This window comes from Podarcis muralis, chromosome 10 (assembly GCF_964188315.1).
Source record: "Podarcis muralis chromosome 10, rPodMur119.hap1.1, whole genome shotgun sequence".
Lineage (NCBI taxonomy): Eukaryota > Metazoa > Chordata > Lepidosauria > Squamata > Lacertidae > Podarcis > Podarcis muralis.
The window spans coordinates 36,601,117-36,628,722 of record NC_135664.1 but is presented as its reverse complement, the minus strand read 5'-3'; the positions used below and the strand labels follow the sequence as shown (position 1 = coordinate 36,628,722).

Here is a 27,606-nt window from a genome sequence, read left to right as displayed (position 1 = left end):
TGAAACAATCAAATAATAAATTTCAGGCAAAGAGAAAATTAGTCAGCTGAATCGCTAAGTCAAATCAATTAAAATAAACTTCTAGTCTTGTTCCTAAAACTTGCCATGCCACCTTGCAAGTGATTTGCTTGGGGAATACCAACTATGTTGGTACTGTACCTCACACATCATAGCACAAATATATCATTGGAGAGGCTTCACCTTGCTAAAAACAAAAACCGCTCAAGAGTCTAAAAGAGAAGTTACATTGCGTGATTTTGCAGTATTTGACTTTCATCTAGAGGAAGAGCTAAAAGAACATCTTAAAATAGATCTCCCTATATTCTCAATCTGTGTAACATGTAGAATATTTTACCTTCTTTTCCAGTAAAGCATAATCTTGATAGGTACAGGTCACAATGATTAAAACAATGTTAACAGTCAATTTAGAAACCACCAGAGTCAGTGTAATCCTCATTTCCTTGCTATCACATCACCTAATTTGATATTTCAGCTAACAGGTATATTTCCCATCACAGAAAAATAAGAACATAGAATGCTGCCCCTCATACAAAGTATTAGCACAAGTATTAGCTCAATGTTGTTCACACAGGTTGGCAGCAGATCTCTGGGGTTTCAGACTGGTGTCCCTACTTGGAGATTCCATGGATTGAAAGCCTCAAGAGTTTAAAGCTGGGGATTTTCCTGTTGTTATTCTGTCTCTCACAGCTACAATAAACCTACCATTAAAATTATGGACTGGGCATTTCTTCATCAGAGGGAAAATGGGCAAATTTAACAGGGGATCAAATACCTTCTCCCCTCACTGTATGTTCAGAAGAAGATCCTACTTCAATAAGTGTTCTACACTGCATGGACAACAAATATTAAGATAACAAAACCTTGTCTAAAGTAAAAAAATATTAACATTCAACTCAGTTTGTATCTAATGATCTTGCTGGCACCTAAACTAATTACTCACCAGACTCATCTGTGAAGAACATCAAAACAGTGGATGGGCCGAGCCCTTTTCCAGTTCTTGCAGATACATAAAAACTATAGAGTACAAATGGTGAAAGATCTTCTAAGACAACTGAGTTATTGGAAGTAGTGAAAGAATCATTTCGATCTAGTCCATGCAGCTTTAAGACATAGCTTATTATGATGCCATTTGCCCGGGCTGGAGGATCCCAGGATAACATCACTGAGGTAGACGAAATGTTTTTATAAGATGTCATAATTGGTGCAGATTCTGGAACTGCATCAATAGATAAAGGGGAAAATATTAAACTGCTGAAAAAACTTTATTGTGAAATCTCTAATAAGCATCTACACACACACACTTTTTCTTTCATTATCTAAATGCAGAACTGCAGCACACATAACAGTAATGACATGCCCATTCTTTTCTTAACCACCTATAATTAATTCAGTTTAAAGTGATTAAAATAATTTCATGAGACAATATTACAGTGATTTTTTTTAAAAAAACTAAGATTTTGCTAAACAGAGGCTGGACATCTTGGCAAACACCACAGGGCAACATTACAGGATACAGCACCATAAGCTAACTTGCAAATTAGCATGCAGACCAATCTGTTCTGAAGTAAGCCCATGCCACTTACTTCCACACAGAAATCCAAGCTTAATTTACACACTTTTACAAAAATTAGGTGTGCAGTGCTTTGTTTTTCCTATAACCTTACACTGAATGGATATTTTAGACATGCAAAATTGTACCCATGCCTTGAAAAATCCTGGTTATGAGACTTTAACATCACAACAGCTTTGAAGTTGGCTTATCTTTTTACCTCTTCCCTTGGTTTTGATTCTGCAGAAATTGTTTTCCATCACATTTTAAGCTTCTTTACATTGTGTTGTACAGAAAGGCCATAGTCCTCACAGAAGTACTCCAAGTCACACATTGCCCATGCCTGGACAAACCCAATATTTAAGGAACAAGAACAAAACAAAGTATGGAACATACCATCTTCTTCAGTTCGGATGTGCAGACTAGCAGTGTGCATTTCAGATACTCCGTTTTCTGTTGCTGGAGTGATTTTTAGAAGATAACTGGTATATTTTTCCAAATTAAGAAGAACCACATTTGTATCATTCAAAATGAGTGACATAATCTCATGGTCCATTTGAGCTTCCTGCATTGTCAGTGAAACCTTGTAGAAGACCATTCCATTAGGTTGGGCTGGGGGCATCCAGCTTATATTTACAGCAGTGGAAGAAATGTTTTGATAGGCCAGCTGTTCCACAGGTCCATCTGGAACTATAGCACAAATAAGCAAAAGTTAAAGGGTCTGTATGCACTCTGTTCTCTTATACTTACATGTGGCTATACACAAGCACTAAGGATGGAAGTAATTCACATTGGTTTCAACCTGAAATGTTCCAGATTAATGATACTTAACTCATTTTTTGAAAAGACAATTACTTTTATAAACATAAAAAACTCTAGTCTTCTGTTCTAAAAGTCAGCACATGCTATATATTCAGTGTATGTGGATGAGTTCTTTAGCCAAAGCATGATAAAGGCAGAGGAAAACATTGTTCAAAGCTCCCTTGTATTCAAAACAAAACATGTCCCCGTGTATAGAAACCAGCATGCCTGGGAGTAAGTTTATTGTTTAGTCTTCTCTCTTCCCAGCAGTCAGGAAGCTTTGTATATGAGGGACCATTTTGTCCTTCACACACAATTGCAAATTGGAAAACGCACACCGTGCAACTCATATAGTCTGGATGTTACAGAGCTTTTATTGAGTTTAAGCAGATGGCTTTATTTTTGCTTTATATTCCCTCATCTAACAAGGGTTAAATATAGATTTCTTGGGGGATCAATTTGGTAATGAAGGCTTATTAAACATCTCATTAAAATGCAAAACCATGGTTGGTGAGGCATGTGCCATTATATCCTCTGATTCTTACGCGTTTTTAGATGGAAGTAAGTCCACTGATTTCAGTAAGACTTGCTTCCAGGATAGAGATCACACCTCATACTGAAAATTGAGTTTTAGCATTCCACTAATAATTATAATTATTAGACTGTCAAATAGAATTTCAGGGATAAATCCCAAAGGTTAAAAGCCTGTATATGGGATTATGAATAAATAAAAGCAATCTGCCTACACCTGCTTTATTAGAAACTGAGAATGGAACGAAGCCACACTCCTAGGAGCAATAATGATGAGAAAACTTTGCAACCCCTTAAGTCTAAACAGGGGCATAGAGACAGTATGTCTGAGGAGGACAAGGAAGAAACAAATATAATTGTGAAAATCTGCAGAGCAGATGGGTAGAGACTAGTTTTAGCCAAAACAGGTGCACTGTGGAATACAGTAGTTAGGTCCACATCAAAGAGAGTCTGATAACAAGGTGGTCTGTTAAAAATAGTGAATTGAGATACACCTTAAATCTGATTATTGTACATCTAGTTGAATCTCTGGTGGGAGGAATGTCATAAATCCTGGGACAGAGAAATAACTATACAGTGGTACCTCGGGTTAAGAATTCATTCTAGAGGTTCGTTCTTAACCTGAAACTGTTTTTAACCTGAGGTACCACTTTAGCTAATGGGGCCTCCCGCTGCCACCATGCCGCCGCCACACAATTTCAGTTCTCATCCTTAAGCAAAGTTCTTCACCCGATGTACTATTTCTGGGTTAGCGGAGTCTGTAACCTGAAGCGTCTGTAACCTGAAGCGTCTGTAACCCAAGGTACCACTGTATGAGTACCATAGATGCCTTTAAAAGGGGCACATAATGTGGTACCATCACTACCATATTGCAATCCTGCCAAATCCTTCCTTAGCAGAATAATTTCTACAAGTTTTACAATATATTTTGATATTTTTTTTATAAAAAAATGCATACCGTCTTGATCTGTGTACAAATGTATGATTTCGCTGGTTTGGTTTCCATTTCCAAAGGCTGTGCTAGCACTTAACCAAAGTGTGTAGTGGCTCCATTTTGCCAAGTTGCTTAATACCGTAGACAAAGTTGCATTGTCGACACCACTGTCAATAGCGTAACTGGTAAAATTCTGGGCAGAGGTAGGGGGGAAATATTTGCACAAAAAAGCACAATTAAAACCAAACTAGTAACCATTTCTGTAAACGATGACCCAGTTGCCATGTAACACTAAGTGAAACCATGGTTAAGTGTAAATGTGCAAACTCACTGTAAAAATCACGATAGTTTTGCTTTTACCCTGGTCCTCCTGCAATACTACTGGGAGTAAATTACTGCCTGGTTTGCCTGGAATAAGACAAACTACAAGCCTCATTTCTGATATAATGCTAAGCAAAACCACAATTTAGCTTCAGGTACCATGATAGCGGGACGCGGGTGGCGCTGTGGGTAAAAGCCTCAGCGCCTAGGGCTTGCCGATCGATAGGTCGGCGGTTCGAATCCTCGCGGCGGGGTGCGCTCCCGTTACTCGGTCCCAGCGCCTGCCAACCTAGCAGTTCGAAAGCACCCCCGGGTGCAAGTAGATAAATAGGGACCGCTTACTAGCGGGAAGGTAAACGGCGTTTCCGTGTGCGGCTCTGGCTGGCCAGAGCAGCGATGTCACGCTGGCCACGTGACCCGGAAGTGTCTCCGGACAGCGCTGGCCCCCGGCCTCTTGAGTGAGATGGGCGCACAACCCTAGAGTCTGTCAAGACTGGCCCGTACGGGCAGGGGTACCTTTACCTTTACCTTACCATGATAGCAGGATGATGTGAGGAGCAGCATGGCACCCATGATTTTTTCTTGTGAGTACACATACACAAACATGTATTGGTGTATTGTGTTTATTGGTTTAGTTTTAGTGTGTATGGATTTAGTTTTAGTTGCAAACTGGGCCAAGATAAGGATTTTTAAAATTTTAAATTTATTTATTTGATATTAAACAAGAAACTAGTGTCTTAGCTAAGCAAGAAACTAACATATTTAAAACTATGTAAAATTACCTGTATTTGTAAACCTTTAGATAACAAAATGCATCCAGTGGCTATATTTATTGAGCAAATGAAACTATATCAAGCACCACTGCAGTAATGACACTAAAGCTTTTAAGGATATAATTTCTATTTCTAAGCACACAAAAGGTTAGGTTATGGCTATGTTCTTCATACAGCCACCAGAGGGGGCTTTGATTATACTAAAACGGTAGTGAAAGTGAACCTTAAATTCCATAGTTTAACGAGTGTTGTAATGGCATGGAAACAAGGAGTCAAACTTCACCAGTTTTCAGTGAAACTGTGGGTAGGTAGATGTGTAATGATGTGTGTATTCATAAGCTTGCTTATGTTTCATACTGTGATATGGGCTCATTCTGAGGGCTGTTTAAAATTAATATGAAGCTACTCCTCATGCATATGGTGATCACGAACAAATTTACAAAACAATTAATTCAATCTTTACCATGGAAATTCAATGAAAAGAAAAAAAACCCTGAAATTTACCTGCATGTAAGTGTCTGAATCATTTTTGTAGTAAATTGAATAAAACTGTATAACTCCATTGGGCTTTTGAGGAGGATCCCAGAAGATTCGTACTGATGAAGAGGTAAGGTTTTTATACCACACATTTTTAGGAGGGTCACTTGGAGCTGAAAAACATGTTTACGTTTACCTTTTGTACGAGCCATTTTGGCATGTAACTGCTACACAAAAGAATCAATAATACAACACAGTTGATTTTCCTGCCCTGCAAAATTGGGGAGATTTCACACTATGCAAAATTTATTCATAATTTTTAAATTCAGTCTCATCCTCCAGATAAGACATATAATGTGGGCAAACGGTGGTAGACAAGAACCAACAGGACACATGCTATCTGGAAACACATCTGAAAGACCGACAGATATTTGGTAAAAATTGGGTTCATATTAAAGGCTTAGGTTCAAAGAGAACACATCAGAAAAAGTATTTTTAAACATTGTTGAAAAAAATATGAATTGTAGTTTCCTAGCCACATCATTTTTGTCAACATGTATTTCCCACCCTCCACCCCCGTTTCATTTTATGAAGGGAAAGCAAACTCAGAGAAGGAAAGACTGATCACCCCCCGAGTGAAGAGAAACAATATGATGAAAATGTCCCTTTATTTGATTGGAATAAAAATTAAGTTTCTGAATGCACATGACTTGAACAGAACTGAAATGAATGAACTGAATGAGTGGAAAGAATCATGTTCTTTTTAGAAGGTACTTATTTACATGCAGCATCTATTACCAAGTTATTTTACTTGTCATAGGTGATTTGGATGCATAAGATTTTATTTACTGCATACTGGTGGGATCATTCTCAGTAGTAAATCAAATACTTCCTTTCATTGTTTACTTACAATAATGTTTATTTTTTAACATTATTGTCTGTATACTGAACAATGAATGATGTCTTCCCAGTGATCAATAATAAAAGCTTTAAAAGTCATTAAGAACAATCAACAAGAAAAGTCAAAGGAAAAGCAGCAACAACCAGATTACAAAATTAAGTTATGGCAACAACGTACTCTTACCTCCTTCAGAGGTAATGAAGCTGATCATGTCACTCTTTATATTTCCGTCTCCAAATCTGGTACTTGCTGTTACATAAACACTATATTCCATCTTATTTTCAAGATCCGTGATGTCTAATGAGGTTTCTGTTACATTAATGCTTCTTCTTGAAATTATATTCCTAAATGCATTAAATGAAATGTATAAATCACTGATGTTGTCCACAAACACATCTGAAGTTTGAACAGGAAGTGATGTTCACCATTTGATTTTTGTCTGGTAGATAGAGGGCAGGTGATGATCCAGACTGGAACCGTTGTCATGAAGGGAGAGGGAATTTAACCTTTTGCCCCCACCAGTCAATAGCTGTTGTAGGGCTGAGCGACCACCCTAAAAGTGCCATTGCTGCAGCTTTCCTGGACAAGGCTGAGGAAGGTCAAGGTTGAAGTCAGGATTGTGTGGAATGCTCTGCAGTGGAGCCAATCCAGAACTCCTGCAACAATATCCATTGAACCCCAACCTTGCCATCACCCCAAACACCTGAAGGAGCTGAACCCCATCGTTCAGCCCGGACACTGAGGTCCAGCTCCGAGGGCCTTCTGGCGGTTCCCTCTCTGTGAGAAATGAGGTTATAGGGAACCAGGCAAAGGGCCTTCTTGGCAGTTGTGCGCTCCTTGTGGAATGCCCTCCCATAAGATATCAAGGAGATAAATAACTATACATACCTCATAGGGAGGTTTTTAACATTTGATGTTTTATTAAGTTTCGATATGTGTTAGAAGCCACACATAGTGGCTGGGGCAACCCAGCCAGATGGGCAGGGTATAAATAATAAAATTATTATTATCATTATCCAGATAAACTACAGAAGCAGCAGGGTCAGCAGGGTGACTGCCTCATCCCTCTGGCCGCTGCTGATCACACATATGGTGTGGATCATCCATCTTTTGTGGCTGCTATTTGACACTGGCAATTCTCCTTTTAGGGCAGCTAGCAAATGTGTGTAGTTCGGGGGCAGAGAAGGGTCTGAATTGTGACCACTGTGAGGGGAAAGGGTTTAATCTCCCTATGCCAGGCTTCCTCAACCTTGGCCCTCCAGATGTTTTTGGCCTGCAACTGCCATGACCCCTAGCTAGCAGGACCAGTGGTCAGGGGTGATGGGAACTGTAGTCTCAAAACATCTGGAGGGCCGAGGTTGAGGAAGTCTGCCCTATGCCATGGTCCCAATCTGGAATACATTCAAATAAACAAGGGCCATCTATTTACGAGATTATATGGCAATGCATATAGATATTTGTTTCTCCAACACACACACCCTTTCCCCCCATCATTGCCAATCAACGCTGATGTTATTAGGCTATATGGACTATTGGTCTGGCTCAGTGTAAGGCTGCTTTTGATGTCAACGTATGGCCATCACTTGCACTATTGTTGCACAGAGTATAGCAGCTTGGATGGCAAAAACGTCTTGTTTTTGAAAACTGGCATCCAAAATTACTTCAAGAATCTAGTGAGGACTGGCCTGCAAAATGTGTAAAAAGCTGCAGAAACCTCAGCTTTAATTCATAAAGGTCTAGTTGTTTAAAGTGATGAGCCAGAACTCATGCATAACAAATGTATAATAATCAACAAGTGTAAAGAGTTCAAAAAAACAGCTTAAAATTTCTGGTAGGTGACAGATTCTTATTTACCGTATCTCTAGAAAAATCTTACCAGACATAAACTGTGTAATAGAGGATAATTCCATTTGGCTCCAGTGGTGGTTGCCATGACAACTTCACAATGACACCAGACAACTGTTTTACTGTGAGCAAGCGCGGAGGAGAGCTAGGAGCTTAAAGAGAGGACACAATATCATGTTAAATACAATTTCAGCGATAAATAAATAAAAAATCTTAAAATGGCATTTTATCCATATAAATTAGCGTTTAAAGGAGGGTATTTGGTTTGAGGTGTTTTGTCTTTGTTTTGCAGTGAGATAATAAGGGACAATTTTGCATGGTGCTGTTAAGACATCTGTTTCTGCAATTCAATAGAAAACAGTATTTCATGAGAAAACAGAGCAATGGGTGTGTCACTGTGATTCACCTATGTTCCAAGTGCATTGCTGCATTTCCTTGTGATAGAAATATTAACTTTATAGCTGTGAACGCAAGTAAGTTACAGTAAAATAGTTCCTTTGAACTAGAAATAATTATATTATCTCCAAAGGGTGGGGAAATTGCTGAGCATTTTACTGATGGATGGTTAACAGCACGAAGCATGTTTATTTATTAACCCCAATAAATTTCAAAAGAGTCAAAGGTTTATATCTTATGTAGACTCAAGATAATTAAAACTCAGCCTGATCAAGACAGTGGTAAAACTATACAGTAAGACGATATAACAATGGGGGGGGGGATAGGTGTAGCTCATTGGCAGAGCATGTCACACACACACACACACACACACACACTTAGTCCTGGTCTTGTAAGCCCTATTCATGTGTTATGCATGGATGGGGACATGTTGCTGGTTCCAGTCTCAACATCACATTAGCATCGCTCCAACATCTGCCTAAGAGTTCCTTTAGAGCAGGAACTCTAGCTAACAGGACCAGTGGTCAGGGATGATAGGAATTGTAGTCCCAAAACAGATGGAGGGCCAAGTTTGGCCATGCCTGCTTTAGAGATAGCCAAATTCAACATGTAGATGTTTGAGAGGACAGGCAGGGTTAGCCCAGATAACAGAAGGGTGATCCTGTTCCTATTCCAGCAAATGAGTGCCCTATTTGTGTTTAACTTGCAAACAAAACTTTTTGTAAAAAGAGGAGTTTTCTAGAACTGGAAAAGATCTCTATCACAGATTTAGAAGACCAACACCTAGCCAGTTCATGACCCATTGGTCTGATTCAGTATAAAGTAACAACAACTAAGGTTGATCTGATTTGAACTATTTCAACTCATCCAGTGGTCTTTAACTATTCTATCTTAAGTTTTAGTACGTGTTAAGAAACAGCAACAGCAACAACAACAGATGATGGAACACTTCATCAGAAACAGAAATATTAACATTTAATTGTGTTTGTTTTAACTCACACAAAACAGCATAGTGTACCAAAATTTCAGGTCATAGTGTAATCATGCATGCAAATTGGAAACATGATCACAACTATGAGAAATATGTGGTGCATGTGGTCTGATGTTCAGAACAGTCTGTACTTGCAAGAAAGAACACCCTAAACATTTTTTGTTTGTTTGTCATAGTACAGTATTGCTTTCTTTACTGTGTAACTGAATTTTGGCTATATGGGAATTTTTTGAAATTAGCAAATGCCAACATAAAACTACCTGTTTTTCCATACCACACAGAAGTTTGTCTACAAACATTCTGACAGTCCCCCCGCCCCCAGCAATTGGATTTTTTTATACAACATTCTGTGCCTTCAGTCCTGCTTAGCCAATTGATGTTAAAGATGTCAACTGCATAAAACACTGTAATTAGACAATGACAGAAAGCTTACCATCTTCATCAGTCAACATCTGCAAAGGAGCACTGCGAGGACCTTCACCCTTTACAGTGCTTGAAGAGACCTCAACAATATATCTTGTATATATTTTTAAGCCTAAATAAATAATAAATTGTTAATAATATGTATATGTTTGAAATTTTAGGTACACATTTATACATATATATTTGTGTGTTATATGTAGCTTTTTCTGTTACTTTCACATATTTTAGAGAAGTCCCTCAAAGTTCAGTTTGCAATCAGAAATAAAACTTAAATAAATAAAGGTTTAACCATTTCTATTTTGTTATTTTACAACAAATAAAAGTCACAAAATTCAAAGAACGTTTTGCAGTGGTACACAAACAGTACTGAATTGTTTTTTGACAAGCCTTTTACAGGCTACTAATTAACTTGCCTTTGCAAGTTATTTAAAATTTATATTTATGTGATTCTATCCCACCCCAATATTAGGGCAAAACAAAATAAATAGTAAACACAGATAAATTTATTCCAACACAATATTCCCCCATCTATCATTTTTATTGTTAATCTAATTCTAAAGCAATATTATTAAATATATACTATACAGTATGAACTAAGCAAAATAAACCAGCGAAGACACTATCATTTTAAAGTCACAAGCTGCTATATTACAGTCACCTGTAATAGTTAGTGATAGATGTGTGGTGTTGATGGTTCTTTCATCAGTTCCATCAGTCTCTCTGAGATATACGGTATATGTCTCTATAATCCCATTCGGGACAGATGGTGGAAGAAATGATAGCTCTATCTCTGAAGAAGAGATATTCTTATAAGTTACGTTTTGTGGTGGGAATTCGGGAACTGAAAAGGAAGAATTCAGAGAAAAGTTATTAAAATTTCAGATAATCATTAAGTGTATAATGACTGAGGAAGTAACAACTGAAACTCAAGCGTGAACCATCCCAGTCATCAAGAACCACCATCACTCTTTTATCCAACCAGTTGGTAATCCTTGCAGACCTATCAGTACAGATTTAGTTTAGTTTAGTTTTTAAACAAAACCAAGGAGAATTTTACACTTAGCAACTTCAAATCTAGTATAAAAACACCGCAATGGGGTCTCTTATCATCTAGTTAGATTCCTAGTTCACTAGTAGGGAAATGATTTTTTTCAGACAGAGTATATTATTTCAAACCAAATTATATCAGATAGGAGTGTGAAGGTCTTTATTCATAATCAGCACTTGTTAGTCTAATTTGCCTTGTAATGAATGTATTTGCTTAGTTCTTTTCAACTGGGCAGAAGCTGTCTCCAACTGATTTTCTCCAGTTCCCTTGTACTATGGCAGTCCAGCTTGGTATAGCCCAAGCTTTTCTTGAGTATCCCAAATCTCAAAAAAGCCTACTGGGAGACAACTAGGGTATGTAGTGAGGGCAGGGTGCTAGAAAACCCCACTGCATAAAAGCAAAGGAGTTTGCCCCCAGTTTTGACTGACACTCCTCTCTTCCTGGGCTAACTTTCAGGGAAGACATGCTGGCTGCAGGCAGAAGATGAATTGTTGGTATCTCCTTAACTGTTATCAATACTCTTTAACATGCTTAGCAGCGTAATTCCAGTCAAGATTCAAGGAATTGTCATTTCCTATGACTTCCGCCCATCTATCTGGCTTGTTACTCTGGGCTGGTGGGATGGAGAAAAGCATATTTTTTTCCTGTCCCCTGTCCCATCTGATACTTAGCACACGGATAGCAGTGTGATCCCCTACATTAGAATATACCAGATGCAAAACCGAATACATGTGCTACCTTGATATATCAGGTTCATGCCCAAATCCCTATGATGCTTATCTGCAAGAAAATCCACTGGAGTTTAATGATGCTTAAAATGGAAGCCACAGAGATAAAAAAAAGGATTCCAAAATCCTGCACTTACCGGTATCAGCCGTTCTTACAGATAACAGGGGAGACGACTGATTCCCATGCCCAAGGCGGGTGAATGCCCTTACAGAAATATTGTACAGAGTATATGGTTTCAAGCCATTTAAAAGAAGATTTGTTGCTGTTGTGTTTCTCAGAATTAAAGCACTAGCATCATCATACATGACTTCATAATGAGTTATAATCCCATTAGGCTTCTCAGGTGGTGACCATCTCAAACTTATTTCTGTGGCAGTCACTTCTAATATCTCGACATCTTGTGGTGGTGAATCTGGTTCTTTAGTTTAGAAAACATAAAAGAAAGTCACTTGGAGTCGTCGTCCCCACACACACATATTAAACATCTGTCTACATCAATTCAGTTTCTTTAAGAACAACTAGAAGCTACAGTAAGACCAGGAACTGATCGATGCAACATTTTTCTTCTCCCCATAGTTATGCTGTCACTGTAACATCAATTATAGGTAAGATAGCTAGGCACCTTCTCATCAGTCATGGAATTATGAGTCAAAATGTAACTTAAAGGTATTGTGAAGGGTAATCTTTTCAAAGAATGACTCATTTCCAGGTTTTGAATATCCAAAGAACTATGCAATTTCTGCCAACATTAACAGTTAATTTTAATGCAAAATAAAAACACTATATTTGTTTTAAATATGTAACTGTTTGGGCATATTGGCACTGAAATATAGAACTAGAGATGTGAAGGTCGGGGGGGGGACAGAAAAATGAAGTGGTGGTTTCCCTCTCCTCAATTTTCCTAGGTTTTTTTGGGGGGGAGCCTTCACATTTCCGTACAAAACCTAGTCAGCTGGTGCTTCTCTAATTTAGAAGTAGATTTCTATCATGTAGAACCAAAGCAGGAAATACTGCTGTCCTGTTTTAGTTAGGAAAAAAACTGAATTTAGCGAAGGACACAAGGAAGTCCAGAGGGATCCTCAGAAACACAGATTTATTAACTTCCACTATGTAGACGGCACAAGATGGATTAATCAGCAATGACATAAACAATTATAAAATCTGCATGACCAATATGCTTACCATCCTCAGGTGTTCTCACAAAAATATCATTGTCTTCAGACAGAGCACTTTCCCCTATAGTTGTGGAAGCCGCTACTCTCATTTTATAATTTGTATACTTTCTCAAACCTAGAAGGAATAAGAAGAAAAAACATTGCAAGCACAAGACACTGGTATATTGGGTGTGCACTATTGAAATTAACCAATTCATACAGTTCTGATTCACTATAGAACGGGGTGGGGACCTGGCATTGGATTCTGCCACATTATCTTTATGATTTTATTTTTCTAAATTCTGTTTTCCACTAGTCATTGATAATATTGTGTGTGTGTGTGTGTGTGTGTGTGTGTGTGAGAGAGAGAGAGAGGGGGGGGGGGGAGGGAACCACTAGAATGAAAATACAATCTAAGACCATTTGTATTACTAAATACCACAAAAGTAGAAGAATCTAAAGTTAGATTAAAGTATCCTTTATTCAGCATTCCTCCAAGGTGAAGATGTGCAAAGCAGTACCTGCAAATATTGTCAGTTCTTTAAAAGTATTTTGGTTCATTAAAGCCTGTTGAATATACGTAGAGATGCAGAAATACAGTGGTACCTCTGGTTACGTACTTAATTCGTTGCGGAGGTCCGTTCTTAACCTGAAACTGTTCTTAACCTGAAGCACCACTTTAGCTAATGGAGCCTCCTGCTGCTGCCGCGCCACCACCGCGCAATTTTAGTTCTCATCCTGAAGCAAAGTTCTTAACCCGAGGTATTATTTCTGGGTTAGCGGAGTCTGTAACCTGAAGCGTACGTAACCTGAAGCGTATGTAACCCGAGGTACCACTGTATAGAAAAAATTAAATCTATATTCTATTCCAACATAGCTTTGATAGCTACTACAGCAATTATTTAAAAGCTACTCTTACCTGTAATCAAGATGCTGTTATTTGACGTAGTCATGTGAAAAGCTCTATGTGTATCCAGCTCCATTGCATAGACTGTGTAATGTGTGATCTTTCCATTGGGGTTCATTGGTATATCCCAATAAAGCAAAACTGAGGACGAACTAATATTTTTATAATTGATATTTTCGACTGAGCTTGGAACTGCAGAACAAAAACAATCCATTTAGTATGAGTTAGAAGTGTGGAGAAAATTAAGTACTGCCAGCATGAAATTATGTTAGCAGTAAATTTTTACCTTGTTCACTTGTCCTAGCTATGAGAAGAGCTGGTGGTCCTTCTCCAATAATGGTAAAAGCAGACACCTCAATTGCATATTTAGTGAAAGGCTGGAGTCCATTTACAAGATAGGACAGCTGCTCAGCTGAAAGGTTGATGGTATCAGGAAATGTTTTCAATGCATTTTATATATACATAAAGGAAAAGAAAACTATTGTTACCATTGTATTAAATCTTAAACACCAACACAAATTAAGTAAATTTTACCCCATTAAGCAAAAACCAATGTTGGAATAGAGATGGAATAGAGTACAGTCATAGACAGAGGTTATAAATTAATCCTGAATTGAACTAGACTGAAAAATGGGAGTCACATAGCACAATGCTATGTATATTTACTCTGAAGTAAGTCTTACTGAAGTCGAGGAGATTTACTCCCAGGTAAATATGTATAGGATTGCGGCCTTGGAATGTCTCCATTCTTGTAGTATACCCATTGGTTAAAAAATGGAGAGAGTTAGTTATTCCTATTATTGTATAATGAAAATGGAAAGTGTATTTTTGAACAGTGCAAATCAGTAATGATAATACAGTATAAAGACTGAATGACTGTTTCTAAAAATGAACTTTCCAGCCCCAGCTTCATTCACACTCTACTTTCAAAGGGATGTAAAGAAAATCAGAATGCGGCCTTCTGTCTTGTTGAATGCCTTCACTTGAAAAATTCAGAGAGGTATTTTAAGCCTGTATCCGCCAGCCAACCCTTGTTAAATGGGTCATAAATATCCATACTTAGTCAAGAAAAATACCCCATTGATAATGCTGTGCAAGAGAGTGTGCTAATGACACCACTGTGTCACAGGGTCATCTCCACCTGTTTGTTGCTCCCATGTAGCCGAGTTGTAACTTTTTGACCTATTTACCCTCAGTGGCATTTGTAAACCTATCAGTCAAAAGCTCCTGGAAAAATTAACGTCCACATGGGACATGGAGATATGTTAATCTCCTCCAATCACACCTGCTTTGGCAACTGAAATAACTGATTGTCTATGCAGCTTGTTCAACGACTCTGGCATCTTCTTTCTCTCAGTGGAAGGTCAACTGGGTGACAAGATGCTAGTACTCTCTGCTTGTGTGGCATTCTGCATTTGCTCCAGGAGGGGGCTGGAATTTGACTTCAGTAAATGACCCATTAATAATTTGGTTGGTCTCTGTGCTAAGGATCATATATGTGACAGCAGCCTTTTGAACAATGAGGGAGGTATATGGGGGGGAGAGGGACTTAGAAACTTACCAGAATCTGGATGTAGTTCTGCAGCTCTATTCAAAATAGGCAAATTATCCTCAGACATGCTCGTAAATATTACTGGAGAAAAGTTGTGCACTGTTGGAAACATCTCAGCTGACCCTTCATATGAACCAGTGACTGTTTCCACTTCACTCCACGTGAAAGATGGTGCTGTGTTCTCATTTAAAATGTCTGGATCCAAAGCTTCAATAAAATCCTAAAAATAAAAAACAAGGAAGTTAGAAAAATAGCAGCTCACTGCACCACCATTTGCGGGACCAGGCGCTGGGCTCCCCATACCCCAACCCATATAAATAAGAGACCAACAAGACTGGTTTGGGGTCAAAACAGGCCACAACTTTATTGAATACAGATGAAAGAGGTTTGGCTTGGGCATGGGGCAATCTAAATACTTCTGGCCTGCCGGCTAGAAGTGACGTGTGGTCAATCCAGGTGGGGGTTCTTAAGACTTACATCAAATAAGGTGACCCCCCCCCCACAGAGATCTCCATCTGGGGAAGTGCCTTCAACCCTGGCCCCGCCTGGGCACACAGAAATGGCCACTCCCCCCAGATCCATTTAACAGGATACCCCAGCGTTTGGAGGGGGAAGCGGAGAATACATCCAGTGAGGGAACAAACAGGTAGTGCCCCAGGTGCGGGCTGCTTAAATGGACAAGGGGCGGATCTGAGGGAAGCCTACCCACTCTGTCAGCTTCGCCCCCTGGCACAGCCCACATCCCCATTTGCCAAAACAAGATGCAGGCTAGAATCTGGTTCCTGATAGGCAGTGGGGGCTTCTGCCAGGAAGGGCAGTTCCAGTTCCCATGTCAGGGCCCCAGTGAAGCCTCTGCCACCCCGCAATGCCGCCACACCAAGAGGGGTGAGCGGACTTGCTGCCCAGGCAAGCTAGAAGTATGGGGACAGAGAGAGGCATCCCGCACAGCTGGAGAGGGGCATGAGACCTTCTCTTCCAGCCAATCAGGTGAACGCCAGGGGGGCAGGTGGAAGCTTGGTGGCAGCTGGGATTACCTTCCCCCGTTGAAAGGGTGCAGCGGCTGGTGCCCAGCCTCTTGCCCATGTGGAGCTGATAACCACTGAATCACCCACTGTTGCGCCTTCTTCATTTTGCATGTGTGTGGTTCAAACCAAAGGTGAGAGGACTGGACAGATTAAGACATTGCTATAGAATACCCAGTAGCTGTATTTGGGGCCAGTGTGAGGAATTTTTTTCCTGAAGACTAATTGGCTTGTCTGTAGGTTTTTGCCTGCCTCATAGCAAACATCACAACTTTGGCGGATAAGGCATTGGGTGGTATCTTTTAACATCAGGGTACCCTATTAAAAGGGTCCTGGAAGGGATATTGCTGAATGGGATCCCTCACAGAAGCCGATGGGCCATAGCACCCCTTTTGAGAGGCGGCACTGGCAGGAATGTCACTCTTGAACCATGTCAAGGGGCCAACCCATCCCAGGTTCAACCAACAGGCAAGCTGGTTGAGGACGAAGACTTACCCAGTGCCTTTGCCAAACCATTTTACATCTGTAATCAATAAAGTTGTGGCCTGATTTATCCCATCCTGTGTCTTATTTATCACTGGCAATCTCCACCGCTATGCAGTGTGCCTTATGCGCCCGGGACAAGTGATTGTTTCTGGCTAAAACTCTAATTTCCAAGTCTTACATAAGAATTGGGAATAATTATACATAATAAAGTGAATGCACAGAAAATCAGTAAGTAGCAAATCAGTAAGCACCTTAATTTTTTCTGTTAGAATTGTGTCTTCAAGAGTTTCCCCCGTGTCCTCAAGTGAAACTTTTACTCTGTACTGAGTGATGATTCCATTTGGTTGCTGTGGTTTCTTCCAACCAATTCGAACAAAGGTTGCAGATACCTCTGCCATATGCAAATCAAATACAGGTCCTGGAACTGGAAAATAAGGAATATAATGAAAATGAAACACTTTTATTATTCTGTTTGTATCAAATCATTAATTGGTTATATCAGATAAACTTTTAAGTATCATAAAATATCATTTGTGCAAGGATTTGGAGTCTAATATTAAAATGTAATGCATTGTGTGACTAATAAAATATGAACTCTGCCTAATAATATTTTCAGAGTTTAAATCTGGACCATGGCACCCTGAATGTGTGCGCCTGCAATGGTGCACAGAGCTGTGTAGACAAAAGCTACAGTTACACAAGTACCCTGCAACTTACCTAGAATGCACTGAGATATGGTGCATATTAGTTATATTAGAGTCTGGTCAGTAATTTCCTAAAACTTCTGGATCCATGAAGGACCTCTTCAAGAGGGGCAACATCACTGCTTCTTTCAAGGCAAGGGCATAACACCCTGCTGAATTGAGATAAGTGCACTACCGTCTAAGAACTGGCTACCAAATATTTGGTTTGGACCCTCCAGTCAACAGTGGCTTCATTGCCACTGCCACAAGTGTTCTGTCCACATCCTCGGCTGCAACAATTGAAACTGTCCCACAAGGAGCTTCAGGGACCGCTAACAGACCTAATGGAAATTATGCCTATGAAAGTAGAACTTGATTGTAAATGTTGTATAAAATGATGCTACCTTAAATAAGCTGTAGAAGTAAAGCCGGTCTCTTCACTGAGCAAAACTATGAAATTCCAATTTACTATTTACTGTAACCACTTACTGCCATCTAATGGTCAAACAGCTGCTATGAATGAAAGACGATTTTCATTCGTAAGATGTAAACATGGGTTTTATGTAAGATGTAAACATGGGTAAGATGTAGACAAGGGATAATACAGGTGGGGGAGTTTCGGGCAGCAATTTTTAAAGTCTAGCCTGACTTCAAAAGCAGTAATTAACTGAAAGAGCAGGGGTGTTGCTGTTGAAGGATTGGTGGGGAGGCAGAGAATATACCATTTATGTACTGGTGTCAGTTTCCATTTAATTTACTCCTGTACTTAATCCTCAAACTGCTTTATGTTTTGTATTTTTCAAGATTCCTAGTAGAACAAACACATGTAGCTGCTTCAAGTATAACAACGTGTACCAAAGAGTCAGTACATATTAACCAACATTCAAAATGGCAATTAAAAGAATTAAAAAATGAGGTTTGGGTCAGGAGATCAGGAAAATGCTTGTTTAAATCGGTGTGTTTTCAAGATCCGGCAGAATGCCAGTACTGATCAGTCTCTTGTATTTCAGCAGAACTACTCTGCGCATATGTGTGATGGATCCCTCTTTTATCCTACTTGTTGGAGTGTGGGGGAGATGGGTGTTTATTCCTTTAACAGCTGCATGAGAGGCAGAAATGCAGCCAGTATCTTTCCTCCTTCTCTCCCCATAGAGGGAAAGGCAGAGTTTCTGCCAGTCATGAAGCTGCTAAAGAGACTCGAACCCTGCCAGAAAATATTGTGGTAGCCATACTTATTTATGCTAAAATATTGTAGAAAGTATGTAACAGTTACTGAGGCACTAGTAAACATTTCATACATGTTTTTTACAGACCACATTTAAAAACACTGGCTTTCTAAAGAATGAGACAAAATAAAATATATTGATAATATTATGTAGTTTTTTATCAAGCATACAACTTACCTCCTGCAGGAGTGAAAACAGTTAGGTTTGACTTTGGCCCCACCCCGGCACTTGTCTCAGCAGCGACAAAAGCATCATAGGTTGTGAATGGTATTAGATTAGTAAAAGTAAACTTGAGGTCTTTTGTACTATTATCCAAAATATGGCCTGAAATGAAGAAGTAAGTTTAAAACAAATAAAGATAAAAGAACTGACGTTTTCAACTGACCTGGTCACTGTTGTTACATTGAATAACAACTGCAACAGGCAATTAATGTTTAGTAGCTAGTTTATGTCAAATATGGGCTGAGTTTTAATGAGCACTGTTTTAATAAGCTCTGGTGAGATTGGGTTGAAAGCTAACTGCAGTGCAAATAAACCCTGTTCATTAAGCCAAAATAAAAAAGCTGCTTTCTGCTCACTATTTCCTGCAGCAAATTTTCTAGTCACTATTTTTCATTGACTTGGGATTGGAGTAGATAATTTGGTGTCCACCAGATGTTATAATACAACTTCCATCAACTTCTGCCTATTTTGTCAATGGTCAGGGATGATGGGAGCTGTAGTCCAATATCTGGAGGGCCATGTTGTCTACCCCTACCTTAAGGCATGTTTGCTGACCCATTTGTGTTTTTGTCCCATAGGACTTAGCTGATGGCGTAGCATGGAATTTCTTTTTAAGCAGGCATAGGGTTACTTTTATGGGCAGAAGACCTGGGCTTTTACACCGCAACAGGCAGAAATCAAACAGCAATATTTTCACATTGCTGTCTCCATTATTAGGGGAAATCGTCATGTTATTTTTTGTATCCTAGACACACAGGTGCTTTCTCATGAAAAGAGGGCAACACTAAATATAAATATCATTGGACCACACAGACTAGATTATCATACCAAAACCATACCTGCATCTGTCTTCAGTGTGGACGGATATTAAATTGGCACAATACTCAGTGCAGTTCAATTTTTAAAAATAAAAGTATTTTAGTCCTTCAAAAAGACTTAGCAAAAACTTAAAATCAAAATCAAATAAAAGGTAGTTTTGCATAAATTCAAATTTCTTTTTTGAAAGATAGATCAATTAACCCATGCTTGTAGTAATGCAACCGTAAGCCTTACAATGGAACAATGGAAAATCACAAAGATATTGAGACATATCTTTGATTTTATTAGTCAGGTACGGATTTGAAGAAAGGTACACTATGCAAAAGTTCAGGGAAGCAGGTCCACACATATTTTCAGAGACAAAGGACACACTGCTTTTTATTTCAATATTATCACACAATCCACTGTTCCAGGGAGTGGGGAGGGGAGAAAGGACCTAAGCGATGACATTAAATAAATGTTTTCACCAACAGACCTTGGAAATGGAAAACAGTCATATTTCCAATCAAAAATTTAATTAAGCATTATTATTATAGCCATAATTTCTGTTTGTTTTGTTTTCAGAACTTTCAAAAGAAAGCATGAAAGACAAACAAAATTACATTTCATGCAAACTTACCCAGTGGTCCATATAATTCAACTCTGTAGCTAAACTTTCCAGTAACAATGGTTGGTGGCTCCCACGAAACTGAAAAAGACTTTCCTGTAATGTTGACTTTAACAAAGTTTTGAGGTGGATCTTCTGGAACTTAAATGAAAAGAAAAGGTGTATAAACCCCTTCTCTTGTGGCTGAACTAAAAGGATGCTGGCTCAGCTACAAGATATTGGAGAAGGAGTCTGGGAGGGCAAGAATTAGCACTGCTCCAGAGTTCCCCCAAGCTCACCTCCACTCCCCACCCATCCCTACAAGTACACTCTTGTGCAAATTAATTGAACCAAGGCATGTTTTCTATCTTGCAATCCTGTACTCAAAACAAACATGAAAAGTCAGTTGATCATTATGGTGCTGGAAGCCTGCAGCCAATAGAAGGAATGATGCGCTCGCCACAATATACTGAGGTTCCACGAAAGAGTTATTCCAGAGCTGGAAAAGACAGTACTGGGATATTCTAGCAGGACCTAGCCGCCTGTCACACACTGAAAGTGGTGAAGAAATTCATGACAGAGCAGCAAAAAAAAAGGTACTTTATTGGCCAGGGAATTCCCCGGACGTAAATCCCACTGAGAATTTGTGGGCTATATGCAAAAGTAGCCTCTGTGCTGTAGACTATGGAGAAGCTCATTCAGGCACTGATTCAAGTGTGGTACAGGGATCCGAAAATCAACAGTGACCGTTCGAAACTAGTAGACTCCATGCCATGTTCAAATGCTGCTTAAAAATAGCAGAGGTCATATCTGTTACTAATGTACGTATATGTGAATTTTGTACATGTATATGTGAGTTTTGTACAATAAACTACTAAATTCATTGTTTGTTTCAATTAATTTGCACAAGGGTGTACAGTTCCCTCACCAGGAAGGCATCACCACCTCTGCCCTCCCCCACGAGCCACCACTGATCACAGAGTTGATCAAAGAGACTTTTTTCAAAGAAAATGGCATTTTTTCTTCACCCCCTAGAAAAAGGTCACTTTGCATGATGTCCTCCAAATTTCTCCACCATTTCCCATGCTGCCTGCTAGAACATTGCTTGCTCCAGAACAAAATGGAGGTTGCAAAAGGGTGACCAGACTGCAAACACAATTGCAGTTGTTGTCACTTGCGGAGGCAACAAACAACAACCACCAAGCAATAAAAAAGAGATGGTCATTGTGTTACTGCCATGGCTGATGGTGAGCTCTGCTCCTGAGAAATTCCTGAAGGATTTTGGTGAAATAGTCTACTGTGCTCTGTGCCCCGTGCTGCCAATTCGGTCCTTCCTGAATATCACCATATTGGATAATTATCAGCCAGTCAGTCTCTGATATCCCATTTTTGGGCAAGACACTGGAGTGTGTGGTGACATCTCAGTTACGGCAGCTAGGGGGAAAGGTTGGTATAACAACAACACCAACAATTTCTCTGCCCACAAATATTGGGGGAAATTTCAAGAGGCTATTTGTGTACAGTTCAGGTGGTATATTACTAAGAATACACTATTTCTGGAGTGTGGCAGTTGGCATATTTTAGACTAGGGGTGGGGAACCTCATGCTCAAGGGTTGAACACAGCCCTCTCGGGTTCTCTCAATATTTTTCCAGGCCACCCACTTCACTGGTTCTGCTCTGCATCTTCCTTGATTGGTTTTGTTTGGCTGGAATGTGTCCTTGAACTGTGACAGTGAAGAGATTTGGCAATGGAGTGTGTGTGTATTTAGAAACCTTTGACTTCTGCACACTTGGAATGCAGCTTCCTGCACAAAGGTAAAAGTCACACACCTGTTGCTCTGCCCACTTTTGGCCTCTCACCCCACTCACCACTGCTATGTGCCCTCTGGAAGGTTGCCCATAGCATGTAGCCCTTGGGTTCCATAAATCTAGGCATTCAGGCACATAAGACTAATTAAAATATATATGTATTTGTAGAAAAGCAAGAGAGACATACTAAGAGATATTGTTAGAGGCCTTAAAAAAAAAGTTGAAAGCCAAAAAACGTTGCAGACCATTTGCTAAAAATAATCTTGGGAATGAATTCAAACTGTCTCAAATATTCGCTTGAACACTTTGTTAGTGATATCCCTGACATATTGCTATTTCTGCACAGCTGACAAAATGTTTCAGCTGCTTGAAGTGTGACAGCGATTAGGTCAAACACGACATTATTCAAAGGCACTGCTGGACATGAAAAAGGACAAATATTTTATATTACACTCGCTGTCAAAATGAGAACAGCTGCTGATGAAAGGAAATAAATCTCTCATCAATTCAAAGGATTTTTAGGTGCTTATTGAAGATGATGCCATCCTGATGCCAACTGTAAGGGCATTCCCCACAATTAATGCATTATTCTAAAATGTTAATCTTGAAGTTGGTTAAGCAGGACTATAGTTCTAGTTGGGAGACATGTCTTACTCAGTTTCAGGGTTTATATCGTGGTTAATCATTTCTCATCCTCGTTTATTCATAGTAACTCACTGCATTCTAAGGAGTTAACATGCTGTGCCACCAAAACATGAAGATATTTGTAGCACAGAAAAGTAGAAGTAGTACCCATATGCTACCCCTAAGAAGGCAAATAGCAGCCGAGGGGTGGAAGTTCAAAAAAATAACACTGGGTGAAAGTGTTAAACCCACTCCTAGTACAAAGGCTGCTTTTCAGAAGCATTAAAAGAATTACAGATCTCCAGCATCTTATCTACTTTGACTGTTAAATGGACCCCATTGTGGGTTCTTTATTGCCATGTTTGTTGTGCCTGCAGAAATTAAACCTTTTATATTTCTTTATAGGAAACTGCAGGCTTTCCACAGGCAGATGGGCCACTGCTCTTATTTCTTAATTCATACATGTTCTCTAAAGAATTATGAAACGAATACGTTTTTCATGGAATTCTTATGGATGGAGTGGAGGGTTGTTGTTTTTTTGTCCCTTCCTAACTTTAGAGGGGTTTTGTGAGTGTTGTTGTTTTCTTCGTTCTAGAAATTCTCTCTCCCATGGTCTGCATTCTGCAGTCTTCCTAGGTACCCACACTTCCTGAGACCCCCAAGACACTCTCAAGTTGGGCTTTTGTATAAGCATGTGAAGCCAGGAAGACTGCCTGCACTATAGTTGACATCTCCCTCCTAAAAAAATACATACCTGATTCTGGTGTCCTGACAATTGCACTGTCAATATAACCTGCTTCGGTGGTAACTGCAGAAACTTCAAAAAGGTAAGTTGTGTATGGCCTGAGATTAGTCACAACAAAACTGATAGGTTCATTCCAGACAGAGATCATTTTGCTGGGAGCAACTGTACTTGGTGTCAACATAGTAGTTTTACTAGAAGTAGTTGAGGGAGTCGTAGTGCTCCACAAAAACGATTCACTGTTATCCTGTAAAGACAAAATAACTTAAGAATAACAATTAGCTTCATGCTACCTACAACATGATAAATACAGAGTCAATAGGAATGTTAATTATGCGTCCAAAAGAAGAATATAACAAAAACTTTTCTTAAGAACTCTCTAGGCAGCACTATAAATAAAGGAAAAGAATAAAAACCTTAGCTGCATATTGCCATTTTTTGGTGTAATTTCCATTTATTTTTTTGCCAACTCCAATACAGGCTATTTCCTAGGCAAGTACAAAATGATGCAGCTCAAATTACTGAGTTGCAATTTACTATTAATGGACCTGCATACACCTCTGGTTTCCGTCACAGTGTTCTGTTGCACCAGAAGTGGTTTAGTCATGCTGGCCACATGACCCGGAAAGCTGTCTGTGGACAAATGCCAGCTCCCTTGGCCTGAAAGCGAGATGAGCACCGCAACCCCATAGTTGCCTTTGACTGGATGTAACCGTTCACCTTTTTTACCTTTACACCTGAGAGAACCAAACTTCTATTTCTAGTGAAGCATTTCCAAATTATATTTCTAGCTCTCTCCATCTCGGTTATAAAAAATATTAAATTAGGTTGCACACTGATAAATGTTGTTGATCTATGTGGCCTGCAACTGCACAACAATATGTAACATAACTGGGGCAACGTTACCGATTGAATAAACAGCACTCTTGATGTAGAACTTATTTGTCATGAAGTTTGGAAACTCTGTTGCCGCAAATCCATTTGCTTGAATGAAATGTAAACCCAAGGTCTTAACCTGCTGGAGCCGTTAACGTTATATATTTTACAAGAGTAGGATTCTACCTTTTAATTAGCTAGAAGTAATCTTATCATGTTGATTAATGTAACTGGGGCTCTAGTTATGAAAAGTCAGGCATATAGATGTCTGATTCTTGCTACTACAGACTTTAACTTTCAACCATGATTGAGCAATGAGTTGGGTTATGTGACCTGAATTGATACAAAATTCAAAAGCAGGTCAAGGATGGTGTGAGACATAAAGAGAAACATAATGTAATTGCCCCAGGTAGCAATTTCCTTTTAAATGGTTCTCATGCTAGCAACACAATCCTATACATGTTTCTTCATTGAACCCAATGGGTTAATTTCCAAGTAAGTAGATAAATGATTGCAGCACAATCCCATGTATGTTTACTCAGAAGTAATTGCCATAAAGTGCAATGGTGGTTATATCTATGTAAACCTATTTAGCCTTAATCTCCAAATTCTGTTATAAACTTGGGACAGTTTAAGCAGCAGCTTGGGGATACTGTGAGGGCAGCTGCTAAATTGAATTTTTGAGGTGGAACCTGCATAGATGGTCCACATGCTGTCGATCACAATCTGCGACATTCATTCAGTCTGGGGGGAGGGGACATCCTTGTTTCCAAGAGATTAATACAAATCAAGCTGCAAACGATAGCACTGTGTAAACTTCTGAATGAGTAAAGACCTCTGGATTATTATTTTTTACATGAAATAGAACTTTCTAAATAAAAATGCAGATAGATTAAATTCTTGTCTACCCATAACCAAAACATTTTACATTACTTACATTGCATTCTGGTAGCCTTCCAGACAGAAGGTCCTCTACTTTAACAGAGACATCTTTCACAACTATTCCACTTCTTGCATGCTTTACGCTAATTTTGAAACTGGTTATTTTTCCATTTGGCTGCCGAGGTAGAAACCAAATCAGGTTTACAGCAGAATAGTTGAAAGCCTCAACTGTGAGATTCACCACTTTACCTGGAGCTTTAAAAATAATGTAACATTAAACAAACTTCAGAACTAAAACATTTAATTATCATTTTTAGCTTGGTGAGAGTCAAATTTTAATACACGAGTATTCTAGCCAGATAGCCTATACTTGGCGGATGAAATAGCTCATTATAGTGCCCAAACCTAATTTCTCTGTTCCAGTTTGATACAGAGACTGACTCATCAATGTATTTCTAATGCACAGCTGTAATCTCTCTCAAGCCCTCACCTTCTCACTCGCAGAACAATCCACCCACCCACATGCACAAAAATGCCCAAAAAATCCTCTTGCTTAATTATGCTAGTAGCCTAGTAAAAATATCCAGAATTTTCAGCTGCATAAGGGCAATATTCTTGGTAAACTGCAAAATCAGTAACAGGAGAAGCAGGACTAACTTGTCAGCATCCCAAATTTTCTCCCAACTTTCACCTACTCATCTGCACTTACAGGGCCTGAAGCTCTCCACAGTGACATAATAAGCTAATAAGCTAGATAAAAATCATAACATAAATCAAGTTACCACTTTCTGCAGTTTGAAAGAGAAATGGGTCACTAAATACTCCAATGCCAGCACTGTTTTCAGCAGCAACCTGCAATAAACCCAAATTAGTCCCGTTAGGATGATTATTTTAAAGCAATAAATAACAGTATTAATAATAAATTATACGTTTATTAAGGACGCGGGTGGCGCTGTGGGTAAAACCTCAGTGCCTAGGACTTGCCGATCGTATGGTCAGCGGTTCGAATCCCTGCAGTGGGGTGAGCTCCCGTCTTTCGGTCCCAGCTCCTGCCCACCTAGCAGTTCGAAACCACCCCTAAGTGCAAGTAGATAAATAGGTACCGCTTTATAGCGGGAAGGTAAATGGCGTTTCCATGTGCTGTGCTGGTGCTGGCTCGCCAGAGCAGCTTCGTCACGTGACCCGGAAGTGTCTCCGGACAGCGCTGACCCCCGGCCTCTTAAGCGAGATGGGCACGCAACCCTAGAGTCGGACACGACTGGCCCGTACGGGCAGGGGTACCTTTACCTTTACCTATGCGTTTATTATGATAATAAATTGCAAGACAGCATACATTCCCGTAAGCTAAAAACATATCATAAAAATGGGAAGTTCACTTGCACAAGCATCTTTGAAATAAGTAAGAGCTGTGTAAGAACAGGTGAAGGATGTTACATAGCTCCTATTTATTTCAGTGGAGATGTGGATGGCGATTGTATGTTTTAAAATTTCACTGTCAACAGCTTAATCCTGATTGACCAGGCAGGCACATTATGTGACCTAGGAGAGCAGCAAATAAGCTGTCTGCAAAGCAAATAATGTCTCACTGGGTGACCAGGGTACAGATTCCAACCAGGCAGATACCCCAACCTGAGCTTGGAGGTGCCATAGTCCATCTTCCCCTTAGGCCCTTATGGGGGCCTCCTATACTATGTTGGTCCTGCCCAATGCTATTTCCAGCATCATTCAAACAACACTCTTCCACTTAACAAAGGAAGACCATAATGTCACTGAAGGAGAGGCGGAGAAAACTCCAGCCAGGTGCAAATCAGGTTGAGAGAGAAAAAATCTATCTGGCCCTGTCAATGAGCGACCCAAAAATGTTCAGTGAAAACTCAAACATGAGGGTGCGTGAGCAGGAAGCTCTCAAGGCGAAATGGCTCTGAGCTCCAGAGGAAGCAGCCTTATATAGGCTTCACCTCCCCCTTGAAAGGGCTCATGGGACAACTTTTTTCCCATGAGCACATCGCACAGACAAGATAATGGGCAAGACCTTGCCCAGTATTTTGCTGCAATCTATGGGCCCCAGTGTCACCGGACAAAGATGTCTTATGCTTATTGGCATGGAACGAGGCTCATCAAAATCCAGTTCAAACTAAATATTCAAACATTTACTGCCAATTCACAGTAACAAACTGTATGAAGAATAGAGTAAAGGTAAAGGTAAAAAGACCCCTGACCTAGTCATGGCCGACTCTGGGGTTGCGGCGCTCATCTCGCTTTATTGGCCGAGGGA

At 39.6% G+C, this 27,606-nt stretch overlaps 1 protein-coding gene across 6 annotated transcripts in view; it reads right to left on the bottom strand.

Annotated features, from left to right (window-relative positions):
* The window catches only part of PTPRQ (protein tyrosine phosphatase receptor type Q), a 111,770-nt gene that overhangs the window by 52,523 nt on the left and 31,641 nt on the right, over positions 1–27,606 (bottom strand). For all 6 annotated transcript variants that reach the window (XM_077934761.1, XM_028745577.2, XM_028745578.2 and 3 more), the window contains 19 exons: positions 26,114–26,183; positions 25,387–25,586; positions 23,586–23,820; positions 20,431–20,559; positions 18,948–19,094; positions 17,113–17,285; positions 15,363–15,573; positions 14,088–14,213; positions 13,814–13,993; positions 12,923–13,030; positions 11,877–12,158; positions 10,622–10,804; positions 9,974–10,075; positions 8,185–8,305; positions 6,492–6,652; positions 5,435–5,580; positions 3,861–4,029; positions 1,967–2,260; positions 962–1,237 (listed from right to left, as the gene is read on the bottom strand). In XM_077934761.1, the coding sequence (XP_077790887.1) occupies positions 962–1,237; positions 1,967–2,260; positions 3,861–4,029; positions 5,435–5,580; positions 6,492–6,652; positions 8,185–8,305; positions 9,974–10,075; positions 10,622–10,804; positions 11,877–12,158; positions 12,923–13,030; positions 13,814–13,993; positions 14,088–14,213; positions 15,363–15,573; positions 17,113–17,285; positions 18,948–19,094; positions 20,431–20,559; positions 23,586–23,820; positions 25,387–25,586; positions 26,114–26,183 (3,313 nt within the window). The remainder of the gene's footprint in view (positions 1–961; positions 1,238–1,966; positions 2,261–3,860; positions 4,030–5,434; positions 5,581–6,491; positions 6,653–8,184; positions 8,306–9,973; positions 10,076–10,621; positions 10,805–11,876; positions 12,159–12,922; positions 13,031–13,813; positions 13,994–14,087; positions 14,214–15,362; positions 15,574–17,112; positions 17,286–18,947; positions 19,095–20,430; positions 20,560–23,585; positions 23,821–25,386; positions 25,587–26,113; positions 26,184–27,606) is intronic.